The sequence below is a fragment of the Cyprinodon tularosa genome, unplaced genomic scaffold, assembly GCF_016077235.1.
Source record: "Cyprinodon tularosa strain WSP-4 unplaced genomic scaffold, ASM1607723v1 ctg75, whole genome shotgun sequence".
Lineage (NCBI taxonomy): Eukaryota > Metazoa > Chordata > Actinopteri > Cyprinodontiformes > Cyprinodontidae > Cyprinodon > Cyprinodon tularosa.
Genome location: NW_024039507.1, coordinates 620,892 through 637,209, shown reverse-complemented (window position 1 = coordinate 637,209; position 16,318 = coordinate 620,892). Strand labels below are relative to the sequence as shown.

The following is a 16,318-nucleotide window of genomic DNA, read 5'->3' as shown; positions in this document are numbered from 1 at the left end:
TTTTTAGATTATATATATATTATGTATCCATATAGATTTCTGTATATTTCTATATAAAACACAAAAGGGTTAAAAACAACACACTTTAACAACTGCTTATATATATATATATATATATATATATATATATATATATATATATATATATATATATATATATATATATATATATATATAAATCTCAGTAACTAGAATCATGTGACGCTTCCCAATGTGGTCACGTGTTTTGTGTTTTGTTGACGTTTGTCGGTCGGTGGCTTTTTGCGGATGATTTTCAGACTTTCTCCAGCCGCTGCTGCAATGTCATCGGCCTCTGGCAACTAGCAACCTGGAAGCGACACAGCCGTCAGGCTCCGCTGCCAATGCGCTTAGCTCTTCCAGATGTAGCCGCATATCAACGGTAAGGGTGAAGGAAGAAGGCTTGGAGTGATGTTTCACTCACCGGTGTAGAAAAATAAGGAGGAAACTGTTTATCACCTCGACTGGAGGGGAGAAAGGGAAAGAAAGACCCCGGTTCATATTCCGAACCTGTTTCATTTTAAGGTAACTTTATGTATTTATTTAGCAAAACTCTAAAAAAAAATCAATACCAGCTATAAACATGTAGATATGTATAGATAAAACTTCGATGACTTGTTATTTTTTCCTGATTTGTATCTTAGCCTTATCGTTTGCATTCGATCCCTTAGGATTTGACGGGCAGTTGTATCGTCCAATCAGAGGAGGCAGAATTCTGCCTCTGGCCAATCGGAAAAGAAAAAAGCCAATTTAGGGGCGTTCAGGAAGAGATCCATGTCCATTACAGTCCTAATGTTTACTGGACAGAAAAATCGTTGTTTTTTGTTGTTGTATAACACATGGTCTTTTGAACCAGATTTCAAGGAGAAAAATAATAATACAGTTAGATGTAGCATTATGATTGGAATCAGTGTGAAAGTATAACTTACAAGAACCTTTTCTGCGTTATTACAATGCTCAGACTTAATAATGTGATCATAAAACAATCACAAATAAACCCAAAATTGGTGTTTTAACAGCAATCGATTAACAGAAAATAAATGTATTAACCTTTTTAGTGTTTTTCCAGATTTATTTTTTTTTTTTTGCTTATTTGTATTTCTTTAGTACATCTAGCTAATGGATCTCCGTGGTCAGATTTGAATAGGTAGTTTTTTATATACATATATATATGTATAAGTATGTATATGTGTGTATACACATATATATAATATATGTGTATATCTATCTATATATGTGTGTGTATGAATGTATATATATATATATATATATATATATATATATATATATATATATATATATATATATATATATATATATATATACATATGTGTGTGCATATACATATATACACACAAACATATGTGTATGTGTGTATGTATATCTATATGTAAATATGTATATGTGTATATATATTATATATGCATATGTGTGTGTATGTATGTGTGTATATATATATAACACAAAAGGGTTCAAAACAACACGCTTTAACCATTGCTTTTAAACCTTTAAATGTTCTTGTTTGATTATTATAGTCACAGGTCTTTTTTTATGTTGCTACCAGAACTTTCAGAGTTTTTATTTAGATTTGAGAGTTAATCCTTTGATAGATTTATATTTAACACAGGTTTTCTCTGACTTGACGTTGTGTGTAGATTTTGGAGTGGTCCAGCCAGAGTCCCATATTAATCATTTTTGACACACCATTTTGAAATAAAACAAAACAAGTCAAAGCAGAGAAATATATTTTTTTTCAGTTTATTATATTTTTTCTACATTTTTGCTTTACAGTGTATCATTTTTCATTTTTTATTGAATGATAACAATTGGTAATCTAAGACTGTTATGCTTTTAAATAACTTTCGGATTAGGTGTTTTTGCTTGTGTTTAGCCCCACTTATGACCCTTTAATAGCACACTTTATGGTAATTGTTGCTGCAGTTTTTAATGTATGTCTTTACCAACTCTATATACTATTAGAGATTGAATTTTCTTCTGACTCTTCTTTATAAAATCAGTCTCCATCAATCTAGATGGAGATCACCTCTGAAATGTCCCAGATACCAATATGTTGACTTTGTCCACCACCCCAGTCTCCAGTCTTTAGCACTCTATAACAGATTTTCTTGCACAGCATCATGCAACCATCTCTGTGTTTCACTGTAGCGATGACCAAATGTAGGATTCTGCATGTTGGTCAAAGAATAAAAATTTGGTCTCATCTGTCCAAAGCATCTTTTTTCATGTTTTTTTGCTGTCTTCCCTGCTTAAACGGGGGCTTTCCGTGGCTTTCCTTTAACATTTCAACAATAACCACTTTTGCAGGTTACTGTAACTGTTTGGAGATGACTAAGATTACTCTGAAAATAAAATAGTGCCGATTGCCTAATTTCACTTCTCTTTTTCTGTTTTTTTTCTTCAGTTATTGTTAAGTGGAAACCAAAAGATCAGAGTTCCTTAAGGGGATTTCTTTAAAACAATTTTCAAGATTTAACTCCTTAAAAAAAAAAAAAATCCTCCAAAATATCCATGTCTTTTGTCTTCAGGCTCCTATTGAAAGCTGGCTGGTTGGTGCCTTAAGTCCACTCAGATATGGCTATCTTGAGACAATTTAGACTGCTGGTGTGGAAGAACTATCTTCAGCAGGTAAGTTGGACATCCATTGCGTTTCTGACCTTATTAGGTGCCGACAGTGTTTATGACTGTGCACTGTCAGTAGGTGGTTAAGCTCACAAAGGGAGCAGCTTGTATAACAGTATTTAAGTAATAGGCATTAGGAACACCATAAATACAATAACTTTCCCAACATTTTACATTAACAATTTCAGATATTTTCCAGCCATCTGAAAATAAATCTACACTTTAAAGCTGCATTATGTCACGTGCTTTTTCTCCTTCCTTATATAGCTTTCACAAACCATCGTCTTCTCTTCCTTTATTTGGATTTTTTAAAAGTATTGTGACATTAATCATGAGACCTAACCTGTCAGATGTTTCTCAGAACACCATATCATCAGATTCAAGTTGTGAGAGTTTACAGATGATAGGAAGTCATTCTTCTATTTAATAATGTTTGATTTTTACCCACCCACGGAGAATACTGGCACGGCCCTGTTTGTCTGCGGCTGATAGCAGCTCCTTGCATAAAGCTCAGCATTAATATCAAACCTTTCACAATAACTTACAGTTGAGCAATGGAATGGACTGTTAGCTGTGAAACTTGCGTGCTTTAAAATCTTAACCCCTCTTCGTTCTTCTGAGGGAGATTGCGATTGCTGAAGAATTTTCTTCTGTTGTTAATTTAATTCACTTTAATCTTGAAGCATTTTTTGGCTTCTCTCTTTTTTTCTTTAATTAAACATCCAACACAGACATCAATCTGTCTCATTTTAGCTCCAAAAACTGAAATCTAAACAGTTCCGACCTTGATTTTTTTACCCTCCTTTATTAAATGTGAACTTTAGAGCAGAACGAAGGATCTATTTGAACTTTACAGTGTGGATATTATCAGATAAAGATTCACCAACAAAACCCCAATGATGGTTATGTCTTTGCCTTAAAAGAATAGTTAGTTCTAGAAAAGATTTTATTATGTTCATAAATCCACCCCTCTTTCAAAGTAAGATGTAATTGTTATTGACTCTGCATAAAAGTGAGATAAAATCATGATGTCATTTCTAGTTGTGACCTTTGTTTTGCCTTGGTAGTTAATATATAATGTCCAAAACATTTTTTTTCTTCTAAATACTCAGAATACATCAGTAAAAAAAATATACCTGATGTTTTACAACAGTTTGGATAATTTTTTTCTTTGCGTAAACCATTATAAAATTATTTTTTCTCTTTTTTATTTGTTTTCCATGTTTCAATTTTTCCAATATTTCTGTCACCTGACAAAAGAAAGCATCAGTGGTTTTTATTTGCAGTGTATAAGATAGACTAAAACTAAGTGGTGTGCAATGTTGTGCCAGTTCACGATTAAAAAGAACGAGCTCAAACTTTAGTTCACACAGATGAAAATTAACTAAATCACGTTCATGGTTCACTTTTTGCAAAAAATGACCTAAGTTGACAAACCTATAAAAGTACTAGTTCTAGTTAATTTGGTAAATTAAGCCACAATCCTACACAATAGAACCATATATTTCACCCTGTTCGATCATAATATATAAAAAGAAATAGAAAATACTGGATGCAGTCAAAGTATACTGTATGTGCAGCGAAGCCTTTATTTATCCAAATGATACAGAACTTTAGAAACAAAGAGGTACATTCAGGTTCTGCTGAAAAAATCTGTAAAATGATTTCTAAAGTTCTACGAATTGCGCAGACTAGTACTAGCAGTAGATGTGCTGGTCTGTCATGCTGTCTGCCGTAATAAGTGGCGTGAAACTTGACGTTATCCAATGAAAAGTGTCGCTATATATTGAGCTGTTGTGTCGCTCGTTATTCTCAGAATGAATGTCGCTCTCGTTTACATTCATTACTTTAAAACTGATCCGTTCAGTTCACCAATCACTAAAAATATAAACATATGCATTGAACACATTGGTGGTGTGTTATTGTCATGTATAAGTAAAATATTTTAGGTTTTAACTTTCTTTTACAAATAGAATCTCAAAATTATGAAGTACACTTTTTTCCCCGATTTGTCGTGAAAAACAACAAAAAAAAACTCTGCAGCACAATGCACCTACAGCTATGTTTCATTCAGGGTAAACTGCTGCTGTTTTAGTTCTACCATCCTCATAATAAGTTTAAGTTTTACCCTAATGGCTTGAGGTAAACTTTGAAAAGTACAGCAGCAGATTTATAAAGTATAAAGAGTGCTTATTTCTGACAAATAAAATGCTTAAAAACTTGTTTTGGTTAAGAAGCAAAAAGCAAAACCTGGAAAGGTGCGAGGGGTTTAGTAAGGCGTGTTTTTTCATTTCATTTCCATCTTTATTTCCATGTATTCCCTTTTAATCTAATATTGAAAAATTCTCCATTTCTTCTCTCTAGAAACGTCAGATCCTTGTAACTCTGGTGGAGATCCTCCTGCCACTGCTTTTCTCCGGCATCCTCATCGTTCTGCGTCAGAAGGTGCCCTTTCAGGACTACCCGAATGCCACCATCTATGAAAGCTTCGCTGTCGACAGCTTACCTAAACGTTTTCTGCGAGACCTGCAGCTGGGCTATGTGCCCGGTAACTCCAGCGTGGTGCGTCAGGTGGCAGAAGACGTGCGAGCTAGCCTGTCTCTGGCCTCAGGTGGGCAGCCATCAGATAGTGTAACAGACATTGGGCCACCAGTGTTACCAGTTCTATAGCTACCACTGGTTTGTCAGTGTTTGTAGATCAGGGAAAAACTGGGAATACCGGTTCCTCTGGAAACAGCTCTTGGGAGAAATAAAACAAAAAACAGGGCATGTCCTCCTGCTTTTATCCACTGGTAGTTAAGATGGGGAAGAAAAGGTAGCTCACATACTGTAGCATGTTTGTCTACACCCTCAGGACACCAGTCTAACTTCTTTCATGCACCTTCTCTGCGTAACAACTTATTTAAACAAACATTTAGGGCACCTGGCAGCTCTGCAAACAGGCTGAAATATCTGGCTTCATTTTGACAGAAGGACACACACTGTGACTGCAGGGGAAGCATTAGTTTATGCAACTGCTAGTTTTCCTGTGGCCGGTCATGTGAGATCCCAGCTCAGCTATTAATGAAAAATTTAAATGGATGAAAAACTAGGGGAAATTGGGGGAGAATTATTGGGATTAGATTTAGCTGCTTTCGTGTGCACCAGGTCTCAGAAATTAGACCTTGGAAATTATCCCACAAAAAAATGCCTGATATTATTTAGACACTTATAAAGCTAAAGGAAAGATAATCCATTCTTTTGTGAAATGTTGTAAAAATACATTTAATCGATGAAACGGGGAGGCTATTGCAGTATTACAGTTATTTAGTTTGACTTAATCTGGATTTTTCTTTGCTTTTTTTGTTGTTGGATGGGAAATTCCTAGGATCTACAGTGCCTTGTGAAATCCTACATCTTCAAATCTTTTGCTTTTTGTGGTATTACAGCCACAAAGGCATGACTACATTTTACAGAAATACTTTGTTAAAAACCAAACACTTGTGGAGAATAGATGATTTTCAATGATTTTTTTTATCAACATTAAAAACCTGAAACAGTTTAATTGTATAATCCTAAATATGATTCAGTGCAACCAACTAACTGAAGAAATTACCTACTGTGGGTACTCACAAGTAATTATTTACATTGGTTTTGTCCAAAAAGAGAATATAAATAGAGAATATAGTATGTTAACTCTGGAGGAGCTGCAGGAATCCATGGGTGAGAGAATATAGGGCAGCTCTTCTACTTAAATCTTTACGTTTTTGAAAAATAACACAAAAAACTACCCTTTTTGTGATAAAACCATTGGAAATATAATTAATTTCACATTATGCAAAAAGCTGTGCCACTGGAAGCTGACCAGGCAGATAATCCTCATTTGAAATATGATGGTGGTGGCAGAATCATGCTGTTGGGATGCACCTCAGAAGGAATAAAGAAGCTCGTCAGCGTTTATGGAGAAATGGAACTAAATACAAGAGAATGCCAGAAAAAAAACAGAAGGTTTTAGACTGAGGTAGAGTTTCTCCTGCCAGCAAACAGAGGGTAGCCAGAGGAACAGTGGAGAGGTTTAGTTTAGACCTAAATCCTTGTAAGAATCTGTCAAGACTTGATTTTCACAGACGTTGCACATGCAGTCTGACTCAGGGGTGGGTAGTAATTACTCATGTTTACTCAGTTACATTTACTTGAGTAACACTTTGAAAAGAATGTACTTTTAGGAGTAGTTTTACTGGACTGTACTTCTTATTCCTACTTGAGTAAAATCTCTGACTTTCTTTCCTCTGTGAGTAATTTGAACTATTCAGAAAAATCAGGTAAACAGTAGATATTAAGAGTGGAAGTCTGTTAACCCTGTCCTAACATATATTCAGTTCTCATTGTAAGGATTGGTTTTCTAAGTATTATGTAAAAAAAAAAAAGAAATTGGTAAAAGTATTATTTTCTGCACAAATTTGTTCTTTTATATTTGTGACATTTATTTGTATTTTTTATGCATTTGAGTCTTAAAATGCCAGAACTTGCACAGAATGTCTGTTTCCCAGCATCATTTATAAACATTAAATCTGATGCTATTATATTAACAGTTACTCAGTAATCGAGTAGCCTTTTAGCTGAATACTTTTTTAATTTTACTTGAGTAAAATCATGTTAAAGTAGTGCTACTCTTACTTGGTTTCAATTTTTGGGTACTCTACCCACCTCTGTCCTGACAAATTTTTTTTCACTTTGTAAAGAAGAATGTTTAAACATTATAGTCTCTTTATGTGCAATGCTGGTAGAGAATTAGCTTTTGCATTTAATTTATGGTTTAAAATTTGTAGAAAACAGGTTAGACATAAATGCACATCACACTTTTTAAAGTTTAATTTGTGCGTCTTTGTAAAACTTGTGTATCTTTTTCCTTTTACTTCCACAATTTGCCAAAAGTCAAGAGGTTTGGATACTGTTGCTAAGCAATGAAAATGTGAACATTTGAGATAAATTTCTTCTAATAATAGTTACACTTGCTTCCCCTATTGTTGCACCTTAGCGTAAAAAGGCATAAGAAACCCCAACTGAGTTTAACTGAATCATTCTGAGGCTGTTTCAGTAATGACCTCAGTCATTATTGTTTAAGCTTTGAGTTTGGCAGCCGCTTACATTCCCTTCATGCCCTCAGATTGTTTTTACGCAATGTTTTTTTTATGAGGCTGACCCAGATTTAACCTTGGCAAGATAACACTTCCAGTCTGTGCAGCTTGCACAATGACTTCGTATTTGTTTAATAGAAAAATAGAAAATGAACAATCCACGAAAGAAATTGATTCAATAAACTGCATAGAAAACTTAAAATAATGTTCTATTGTAAATTCTGCTTGGGGAAGCCATTGTTCAAAATAGCGACCACATCTTGATTATTTCATGGCCTGTCAGAGAGAACATGGAAACATGGATACAACTGAACAGGAGAGGAAAAGCACAGCTTCTAGTCTGATGGTCCTTTTTTGTTGTTGTTGTAGTGCGTGGGTTTGAGACAGAGGAGCAGTTTGAGAAGCATGTCAAAACCGACCCTCTGTCGCACAAGCTATTGGCTGCTGTGGTCTTTGAACAGCCCTTCAGTCGTGACGATGAACCCCTACCCCTGCAGGTAACACATACACTGTCACACACGCAAGCATTCTGCATGTAAATACCAGGCCGACAAACCTTTAACTGATCTCTGTGTGAGGAGATAAACCAGCAATGCTGGTTCAGAGGCAGCAGTTTGAATAAAAGGAAGAATTCAGAGTTAATTTTTTAGCTTAGGGGAGAGTAACAGTTGAGATAAAACTTAGATTCCTGTGCAGCCAGAAAAACTAGATAAAGATTAAAGCTATAAGCTCTAAAGGGAAACAACTGACAGACCCAAAGTGTCAGATATACCAGTGAAAGGAAATGTACCCCAGTTACACAGTAAATCACCTTTACAAACCATTTTTTTTCTGTCTTAATACATTATCAACCTTTATGGTTTTCACTTCAGTTCACCTACAGTCACCATAAAATCACTACCCATAAATACATAAAAGATAATATAATACAATGAGTCATTCACATACAAGCCTTTATTGCTTTCGAAAATTTTAGCCTCTTTTTAAGGTATTAAAGAGGATTTTTCTCAGAAATTAAGTGTGCAGATTAATCTAAAATGATGTAATTGATGGCTGTTTCTGCTAGCGGTCCACCATTACAGTGAACCCTCGTTTATCGCGGGGGTTACGTTCCAAAAAGAACCCGCGATAGGTGAAATCCGTGAAGTAGAAATCTTTATTTTTTTTACAGTTATTATACAATGAAATACTCCATACAACATTGAAATCAAGGAACAAAAACTTTTTACAGGCCCAAGCATTTGTTTAACAAATAAAAGTATGGTATAAACGTTGTTAACTACTGTACTGTACTGTAAAATAATATAGTTATAAATAAATAAGTAATAATTTTAATCATCAATATGAAATGAAGGGTTAATATTGCGGGGATCAGCAACGCCCCGCCGTGACGGATTGGAACGGGAGAAAATGAAAAATGATTATGAAAAAAAAAGCAAAGTACAGTAGGACAAATAGTGACTGACGTGTACAGTACAGTATTTCACTGCTGTTCTGACGGAGCCGCTGCATCCTGACTCTGCTCTGTGGCATTTTTTCTTCTAAAGCCTGCGGTGCAGGTGTGTTGTTTGGAGAGAAGAACATAGTTATCGGTAGTTGTTGTTGCTCTTTTTTCTTCTGGGCCAAAAGATCCTTAAACACTGACATGCCACCATTAATAAGTTTGACAATAAAGTTTAACAATGCATGATGCAAATCCGTCAAGCAGCGAGACTGTGAAAAGTGAACCACGTTATAGCGAGGGTTCACTGTACTCTGAAGCACAAAGAAGTACTCATCTGCTTGTTTGCTCCTGCAGCTTTTTTTTTGTTTAGCTATTTGTTCACTCTTTAAATCCCAAAGTAAGTTGTAGCAGCAGCGGCAAGAACACACCATCAAATATATAACTTGCAGCCAGCAGAGACCTCTTCTTATGCAGATTTCCTGCTGACTAAGTACATCCTGGCATATTGCTGCCTCTTTGTATGTGAGGTACGCCGGTCATTGACCTTTACCAAGACACCTTAGAGTAGAACTGCATTCAGTCCCTGGAATGGCATGGCTGTCACTTCCCCTACATAGTAAGGGACTAATGCAGAGGACAAATTTCCCGCTGGGATCAGCTTCATAGTCATAGTGGGACCCTTCTTTGATTTTATTTATTTTGTTTAGGCTAATCGTAAGCCCACAGCCCGCCAAATGTTGAAAGGGCAATATTATTGCCATTACTGTTGTGTATATAGTAGAAATTTTACACATTCATTAATGAAATGTCACAGGGGATATTATTCGGGGATGCTCGTTTAAGAAGGGGGATGCCATCCCCCCTCAACCCCCTGAACTCGAATACTGCTTTCACCACAGAATCCTTTTTTGTGCCTTCAAGAATGAAAGAGGATTGCCTCTGAAAGTTTGTAATAAATGAATAGGCTAAAGAAAAGTAAGACAAATTTCTAAAAATGGAATTAATTGTAACCCAGCACTAAATATATCAGGTAAACCCAAGCTGCTAAAATGCCAGTTTTCTGAACAGGAAATTTTTTGCTGATCATCATATTTCCCAAATTTAATTTTCTTTTCCTGTATTTTTTTCTGTATGCATTCGGGTTCTTTATTTATAGATCAAACCTGATTTTTAAATACTCTGCATAAAAAGGTAGTTTTATATGTACTAGAATGAAGACAAATAATCTCTTCGAATTCACAATTACATTTCTGTAGTCCTAGAATTAGCTTTTTAACCATAAGAATTAGGTCAAACTTTATTGTTTGTCCTTTGCCTCACAATATTTTGCTGGTATTATCACCTGACTTTCCTGGTGTCACTGTGTCCGATTTCTAGGCTGGCTGCTCACTCATTTTTTAAACTTTGCATACAACATTTCTCCGTGACTCAGATCAGAGCTTATCTTACTTCTAAGCATTGATTTTATTGTCTTTGAGCCATTTTGTAATATATTTTGCTCTGTGACTTGAGTCACTGGATCAATTTCTCCCAAGCCTGAACCTGTCTAGTCATGAAAAGCTGCATTAATATTGCTACATGATGTTGTTCTCTCGTATTAGCATCTATTTTGTGAGGCGCACCACTCCTTCCTTTAGTAGATAACCCCACTTTATGCAGCTTTTGCTGCTAGTTCTTCAATTCATAGCTGAGTTGGTGTTTTTAGGCTTGCAAAGTTTCTGTATTTTTCCAAATAAATGGTTAAACGACACAATTTTACTGTCAACACATTACTGAGGATTAAACTCTCCCCGAGGGTTTTTATGTTGCTTTTGGATTAACTGTTTCCTTGCAAAAGCCTTAACAAGAATTTGATGAGCATTTTACTATTTTTAGTTATATATTTTTCCTTTCTTAATATATAGGTGAGCTACCACCTTCGCTTCACCTTCACTCCACGAAATGCGCCTCCTAGAGAGAAGTCTGAACTAAGCCCAAACAGCGACCTGGACTGGCACACCATCAGCCTCTTTCCCCTTTTCCAGCTGCCAGGGCCCAGAGAGCAGCATGACAAGGAAGGTGGAACACCAGGTCAGATAGAAACCCATTTATGCACAGATTTTATACTTTTGATCACTGAATCCTTTTCTTAAACTGAGATAATTATAAGTTCATACTAACTATGTGTGAAATGTATTTCTTATACCAAGGTTATTTCCGTGAGGGCTTTCTGGCCGTCCAGCATGCAGTAGACCGCGCCATAATGCGATCCCACAACAGAACGGGAGCAGACCATCTGCTGGGACAGACCAGGGTAGTTCTGTCCCGCTTTCCATACCCGAACTTTATCTATGATGTCTTCATCTTGGCCATTCAGAACCAGCTGCCACTTCTCTTGGTGCTCAGCTTCACTTATACGTCCCTCAACATAGTGCGAGCCGTGGTGCAGGAGAAGGAACGGAAACTCAAGGTGTTTTTGCTTGTCTTTGTTAAAGAGTAGCTGAAATTCAAAACTCAGCCATTGAAGGTATTCATTACTTCTGCCTGATTTGCTCTTTTCAGGAGTACATGAGGATGATGGGCCTCAGCAACTGGCTGCATTGGAGCGCATGGTTCCTGATGTTCTTCCTCTTTCTTTCCATTTCAGTATTTTTTGTTACCCTGCTCCTCTGTATCCAGGTGAGTTAATGATTAAGAAAAATGGCTTTCTCCATTCTCATGTAAATTTGAAATATTATGGTTTACCACTGTATTATTTACTTAAGAAAAAGTCGATAAAGTACAATGACACTAAAGGTAATATAAAGCTTTATTAGGTTTTATTAAATCTTTAGGTCTCCAAGCCAAAATACATTTAGTCAGATACTTTACATTTGTTAATTAAAACTTTATTTTATTCATTCACTCTTAAAAGTCTATATTTATTATTCTATACAACATCCCATGGCCTTTTTGTCACTCTAGCAACACCATGGTTTGATCGTATTATGATCCTTATAAACAACAACATTCTAGATGAAGATTTTAGGAAATATATGTTGAGTCTCTTCTCAAGTATAACCTCCCATACATTTTATGCTTTTCTAAAACAGTTTCTTCTGTCGAGATTTGGTTGTGGTGTGTTGACCAAAATACAGAGGCATTGAGGCAGAGGTGATTTTCTCGTGGGTTTAATGAAGGGTTAACTGAACACAGAGGCAGGGTTCAAAAATCCCAACATGAAAACAAAGTCCAAACAAACCGGAAACCAGGAATCCGAAATCCAAAAATCAAAACATGAAAACAAAGTCAAAACAAACCAGAAACCATGGAGACATCGGGGGGGTACTATCACGAGGAGAAAAACTCAGAGAGACGGAGTTGGAGGAAGTTAGACGAGAAGTTAGATGAGGAACCAGCACTGAAGAACTGCACAGAGAGAGTATTTATGGGAGACTGAAACAAAGAGAGGACTTAACAGCAGATTGGGAGCAGGTGTGAGCAGAGCAGAAACAAGGAAAGGAGCTAGGAAAAAAGGAGAACACAAGAGGGCAGCAGAGGGCAACAAATAAAAACCTGAGATCTGAAAATAACCAGAAAACACAACAAAATAAGAATGAAACCACTAAAACTAGAAAACATGGTACAAAGTAAAATAGAATACACAAAAGGAAACATAACAGAACCAAGACTATAACATGTTCAAGAAGAAAATTATTGCTTGTTCTTCAGGGGATGGGGTGCAAATTCAAATGTTTTGAAAATAAAGCTTTCATTTAAATTAACTCTGAGAAGAAGCCGTTTCTCATTTGTATCAGTAAGTTACCTACACCTGGCAAAACCTGAGCTCCGTCTCATATGACTGATCCTACCCTTCCTATTGTTGCACTGTCCTTTCGTGCAAACCTTGGCATTTTAACCAGAAGTAAATAACACTTAACAGTGGAGTGTTTTAAGTCTCGTCCTAAGATCCACTTTTACTCTTATAACTCCACATTGTGTGATCCTCTGTGTCCTTTTTATTTATTTATTTATTTATTTATTTATTTATTTATTTATTTATTTATTTATTTATTTATTTATTTATTTATGTTTTTATTTTAAACTCTTACTGCTTTTTTGTGTGTGTTGGATTTTTTTTTTTATTGTACAACACATTGGAAACCTTTTTTGTTGTTAAATGTACTACATAAATAAAGTGGTCTGAAATATTTACATATTTTGGACTTAAAAAAATGTATAAAACAATTATTTATATCTTATATTTATTTCTCAGAAAATGTTATTCTTTTATTCTACACCACTCTAGACACCATGGGTGCATTATTTTCAAAAATCAACTGTTTTATTTGTTTGGATAGTTTAGCTAAACATTGCATAATGTAGTTTACTTAAGCGTGGATAATTTAACCCATCTTAACTTTTAACATATTATCTTAACACGGCTCAACTTAGATTTTAAGTCTGCCTTAGCTAAGCGTTTTTTTAGTTTAGGTTTGACATCTGTTGGTTTAGGTTTGTTTTATCTAATTTATCTTGGTTTAGTTTATTTTAGTTTTGTTTATTTTGTAAATCAGCTGAATAGAATTAACTGTGCAGCTAAATTTTGTTCATAGTAGTTTATGCCAACTTTGTTTAGTTTTATTACAGTTTAGCTGATGCTTATTTTAGCCTATCCAGCAGAGCTTATGATAGTCTAGTTTTGGTTTTATTTAGTTATAAATAACCTCTTTTCTTTGCTTCAGAAAAGCAGGTGCTGAGAACCCTACAAATATCTTTTCCCCTAGCTCAGAACATACTGTAGGTGATTTCTGCTGTTCAGTAACTAAATTCAGAGGTTTTTAGACATTTTCTCTAATACATTTTCTAAGTGTTGCACTCAAAGGCAGATTGGGCTGAAATTGCCAGTTTGAAAGTAAACTTAAGCAGAAGTGGTATTAAAGTAAGCTTACAGAAATAGGCAGCTGCCAATCACAGAAAAAAAAAAGAAATACCGGTACCAATAAATGCAAACAGTAACTCGGATAAATAAAACCTCGGCTGCCAATATTTTCACAGTAGTTGCATTTTGAAAGGGTGAAAAACATGCAGATGAACACCTCCAGACACTCCTGTGGGAAGGTGCTACATCTGTGGAGTTAATGTGAAATTTATAGTTTATTATGAGCATAAAGTTGTTGTATCTTTGTTTGGTAAATGTCTCTATTTTTTGTTTGAAAATTCATCTCATAACTGCCTAAGTTTTGCATGATGCAGAACACATCTTAATAGTCCATGTTATTTTTGCAGGTGAGTCCAAATGGTGCTGTGCTGAACTACAGTGACCCCACGCTGGTCTTCGTCTTCCTGCTCGTCTTCACTGTGGCCACCATCAACTACAGCTTCATGATCAGTGCCTTCTTCTCACGAGGTAGCTACTTCTCTCTTTTGGCTATTTTTGTGCCGTGCTTTTTTAGATGACACACTTTCTCTTTAAAGTAAAGTTTGTGAAACAGTTTGGGGTCCTCATTTTAAGTCCAAACCGTAAAAAAAAAGGTAAAATGCACAAGTGATGTAAGAAAAATCCTATATAGGGGAGTGTCAGTGACTGTGTCCGAACGTCCGCCCTAACCCTTAGATCCCTCAATAACTATACAGAGCGGGGACTATATAGTGACTTTATAATGAACTCAGTTTGCTGACCATTCGGACAGATGATCACTGCTTTTCTTCCTCGTTGGTCACGTAACTCCGCCTCCAATGCGTGGTGTCTGCACCATCTTTGTTATTAGGGCTGGGTATTTTCGCCAAAGTCCTAAATCGATTAGATTTTGATTCATACAGTTCTAAATTGATTAATTTAGATTTAATCTGTTTTTACAATAATGAAAGTGGTTCAACTGTTTTTTTCCGGTCATATTAAACACAAAGTGCAATCTTGTAAATCAGCTAGTTTAAACATGAGATGTGAACAAAACTGTCTCATAAGTGCAAACATGTTTGTGAAAAGTGAAAAAGTGAAGCCTCACTCGAGCAAGCAGACGTGACACAGCAGACATGGAGCTGCAATATTTCCACTGCACAAACCATACTTGCAGCGTTGTCTGTATCAACTACAGGGTGTTTTCTGGTCAGCCCCCAATTATTGATGTCTTCAATCAACCTATCGGATATATTTGCAATTGTCTGGAAGTCATCTTGAGTGCATCTTTCATGCTTATTTGAATGTGGTCACGCAGGTCACTATAAAATGAATCCATCTCATTCCCTAGACATCAATTTTGAAAAAATCTAAAGGAATCGATACAAAATCGATTAAATCAATTTTTTTATTGAGCCCTATTTGTTATTAGTCGCCTATGTCAGGTAGTGAAAGCCTAAGGCGAGGAAAGCTTTCCACGCAAAGCATTCCTGGATATATTTGCTCATCTAGTGACCATAGATGATCAGTACTTTCAAGGTGCATTGTGGGAAATTTCGAGTTCACTACTTTTTCATCCACAAGATGTTCGAACAATCATTTAAAATGGTGTAACCACTATATAGTGCCTATATAGTGCTTAGAGTGGACATTCGGACATAGCCAGTGTAATTCTAAAGTGTTTTCTATGAGATCAGATTTTTTGCTCTTTGCAGTAGAGCTCTAGTGGCCTGCAAAGCTGGGAGCTTTACAACTGAGTGCCTTTTAACATTGACAGCCTTAAAGAGAAAGCAAACTGTGTGAATCTATCGATTCTCATCATCCTTTTCTCCTTCCATCTTTGCTCTTTCACTCACTCAAAGTTCATCCAGCAAACCAAAATCCATTCCATGTAACCTCATTCTAACAATGTGTGTTTTGGGCGACTGGGTGTCTGGGTTTATTATGTGGAGGTGTTTAGCTTGCTGGATAGCAGAAGGGAGATTTCTGCAAGGCCAGTACAATGCAGCTAAAGTTGCAATAATTTATCGTCCATTTCTTGCAGCATTTTACAAAAACAGTTAAACAAATGTGATGTATTTCATAAGAATTCTTTGAATATCTCACTTTCAAAGATTAGAAAGAGGAAAGTCGTAAAAAGCTTAAGATTAATAATTTACATTCTGAGATTTGTGCATGGAATTTTTTTGTTTTGAAATGTGAATTCACTGCGGTTTTTCACCTACGACTCAGTTTTCTTAT

The 16,318-nt window shown here is 35.7% G+C and overlaps 1 protein-coding gene across 2 annotated transcripts in view; it reads left to right on the top strand.

Annotated features, from left to right (window-relative positions):
* The first annotated feature begins 226 nt into the window (after nucleotides 1-226).
* The window catches only part of abca3b (ATP-binding cassette, sub-family A (ABC1), member 3b), a 37,752-nt gene continuing 21,660 nt past the window's right edge, over nucleotides 227-16,318 (top strand). The window contains exons 1-8 of one of the 2 annotated variants that reach the window (XM_038270096.1): nucleotides 227-400; nucleotides 2,565-2,664; nucleotides 5,023-5,269; nucleotides 8,145-8,272; nucleotides 11,124-11,289; nucleotides 11,409-11,668; nucleotides 11,761-11,877; nucleotides 14,467-14,587. In XM_038270096.1, the coding sequence (XP_038126024.1) occupies nucleotides 2,611-2,664; nucleotides 5,023-5,269; nucleotides 8,145-8,272; nucleotides 11,124-11,289; nucleotides 11,409-11,668; nucleotides 11,761-11,877; nucleotides 14,467-14,587 (1,093 nt within the window). In that variant the 5' untranslated portion in view covers nucleotides 227-400; nucleotides 2,565-2,610. Of the gene's footprint in view, nucleotides 544-2,564; nucleotides 2,665-5,022; nucleotides 5,270-8,144; nucleotides 8,273-11,123; nucleotides 11,290-11,408; nucleotides 11,669-11,760; nucleotides 11,878-14,466; nucleotides 14,588-16,318 lie in introns of both variants that reach the window. The other variant, XM_038270097.1, reaches the window with a different exon arrangement.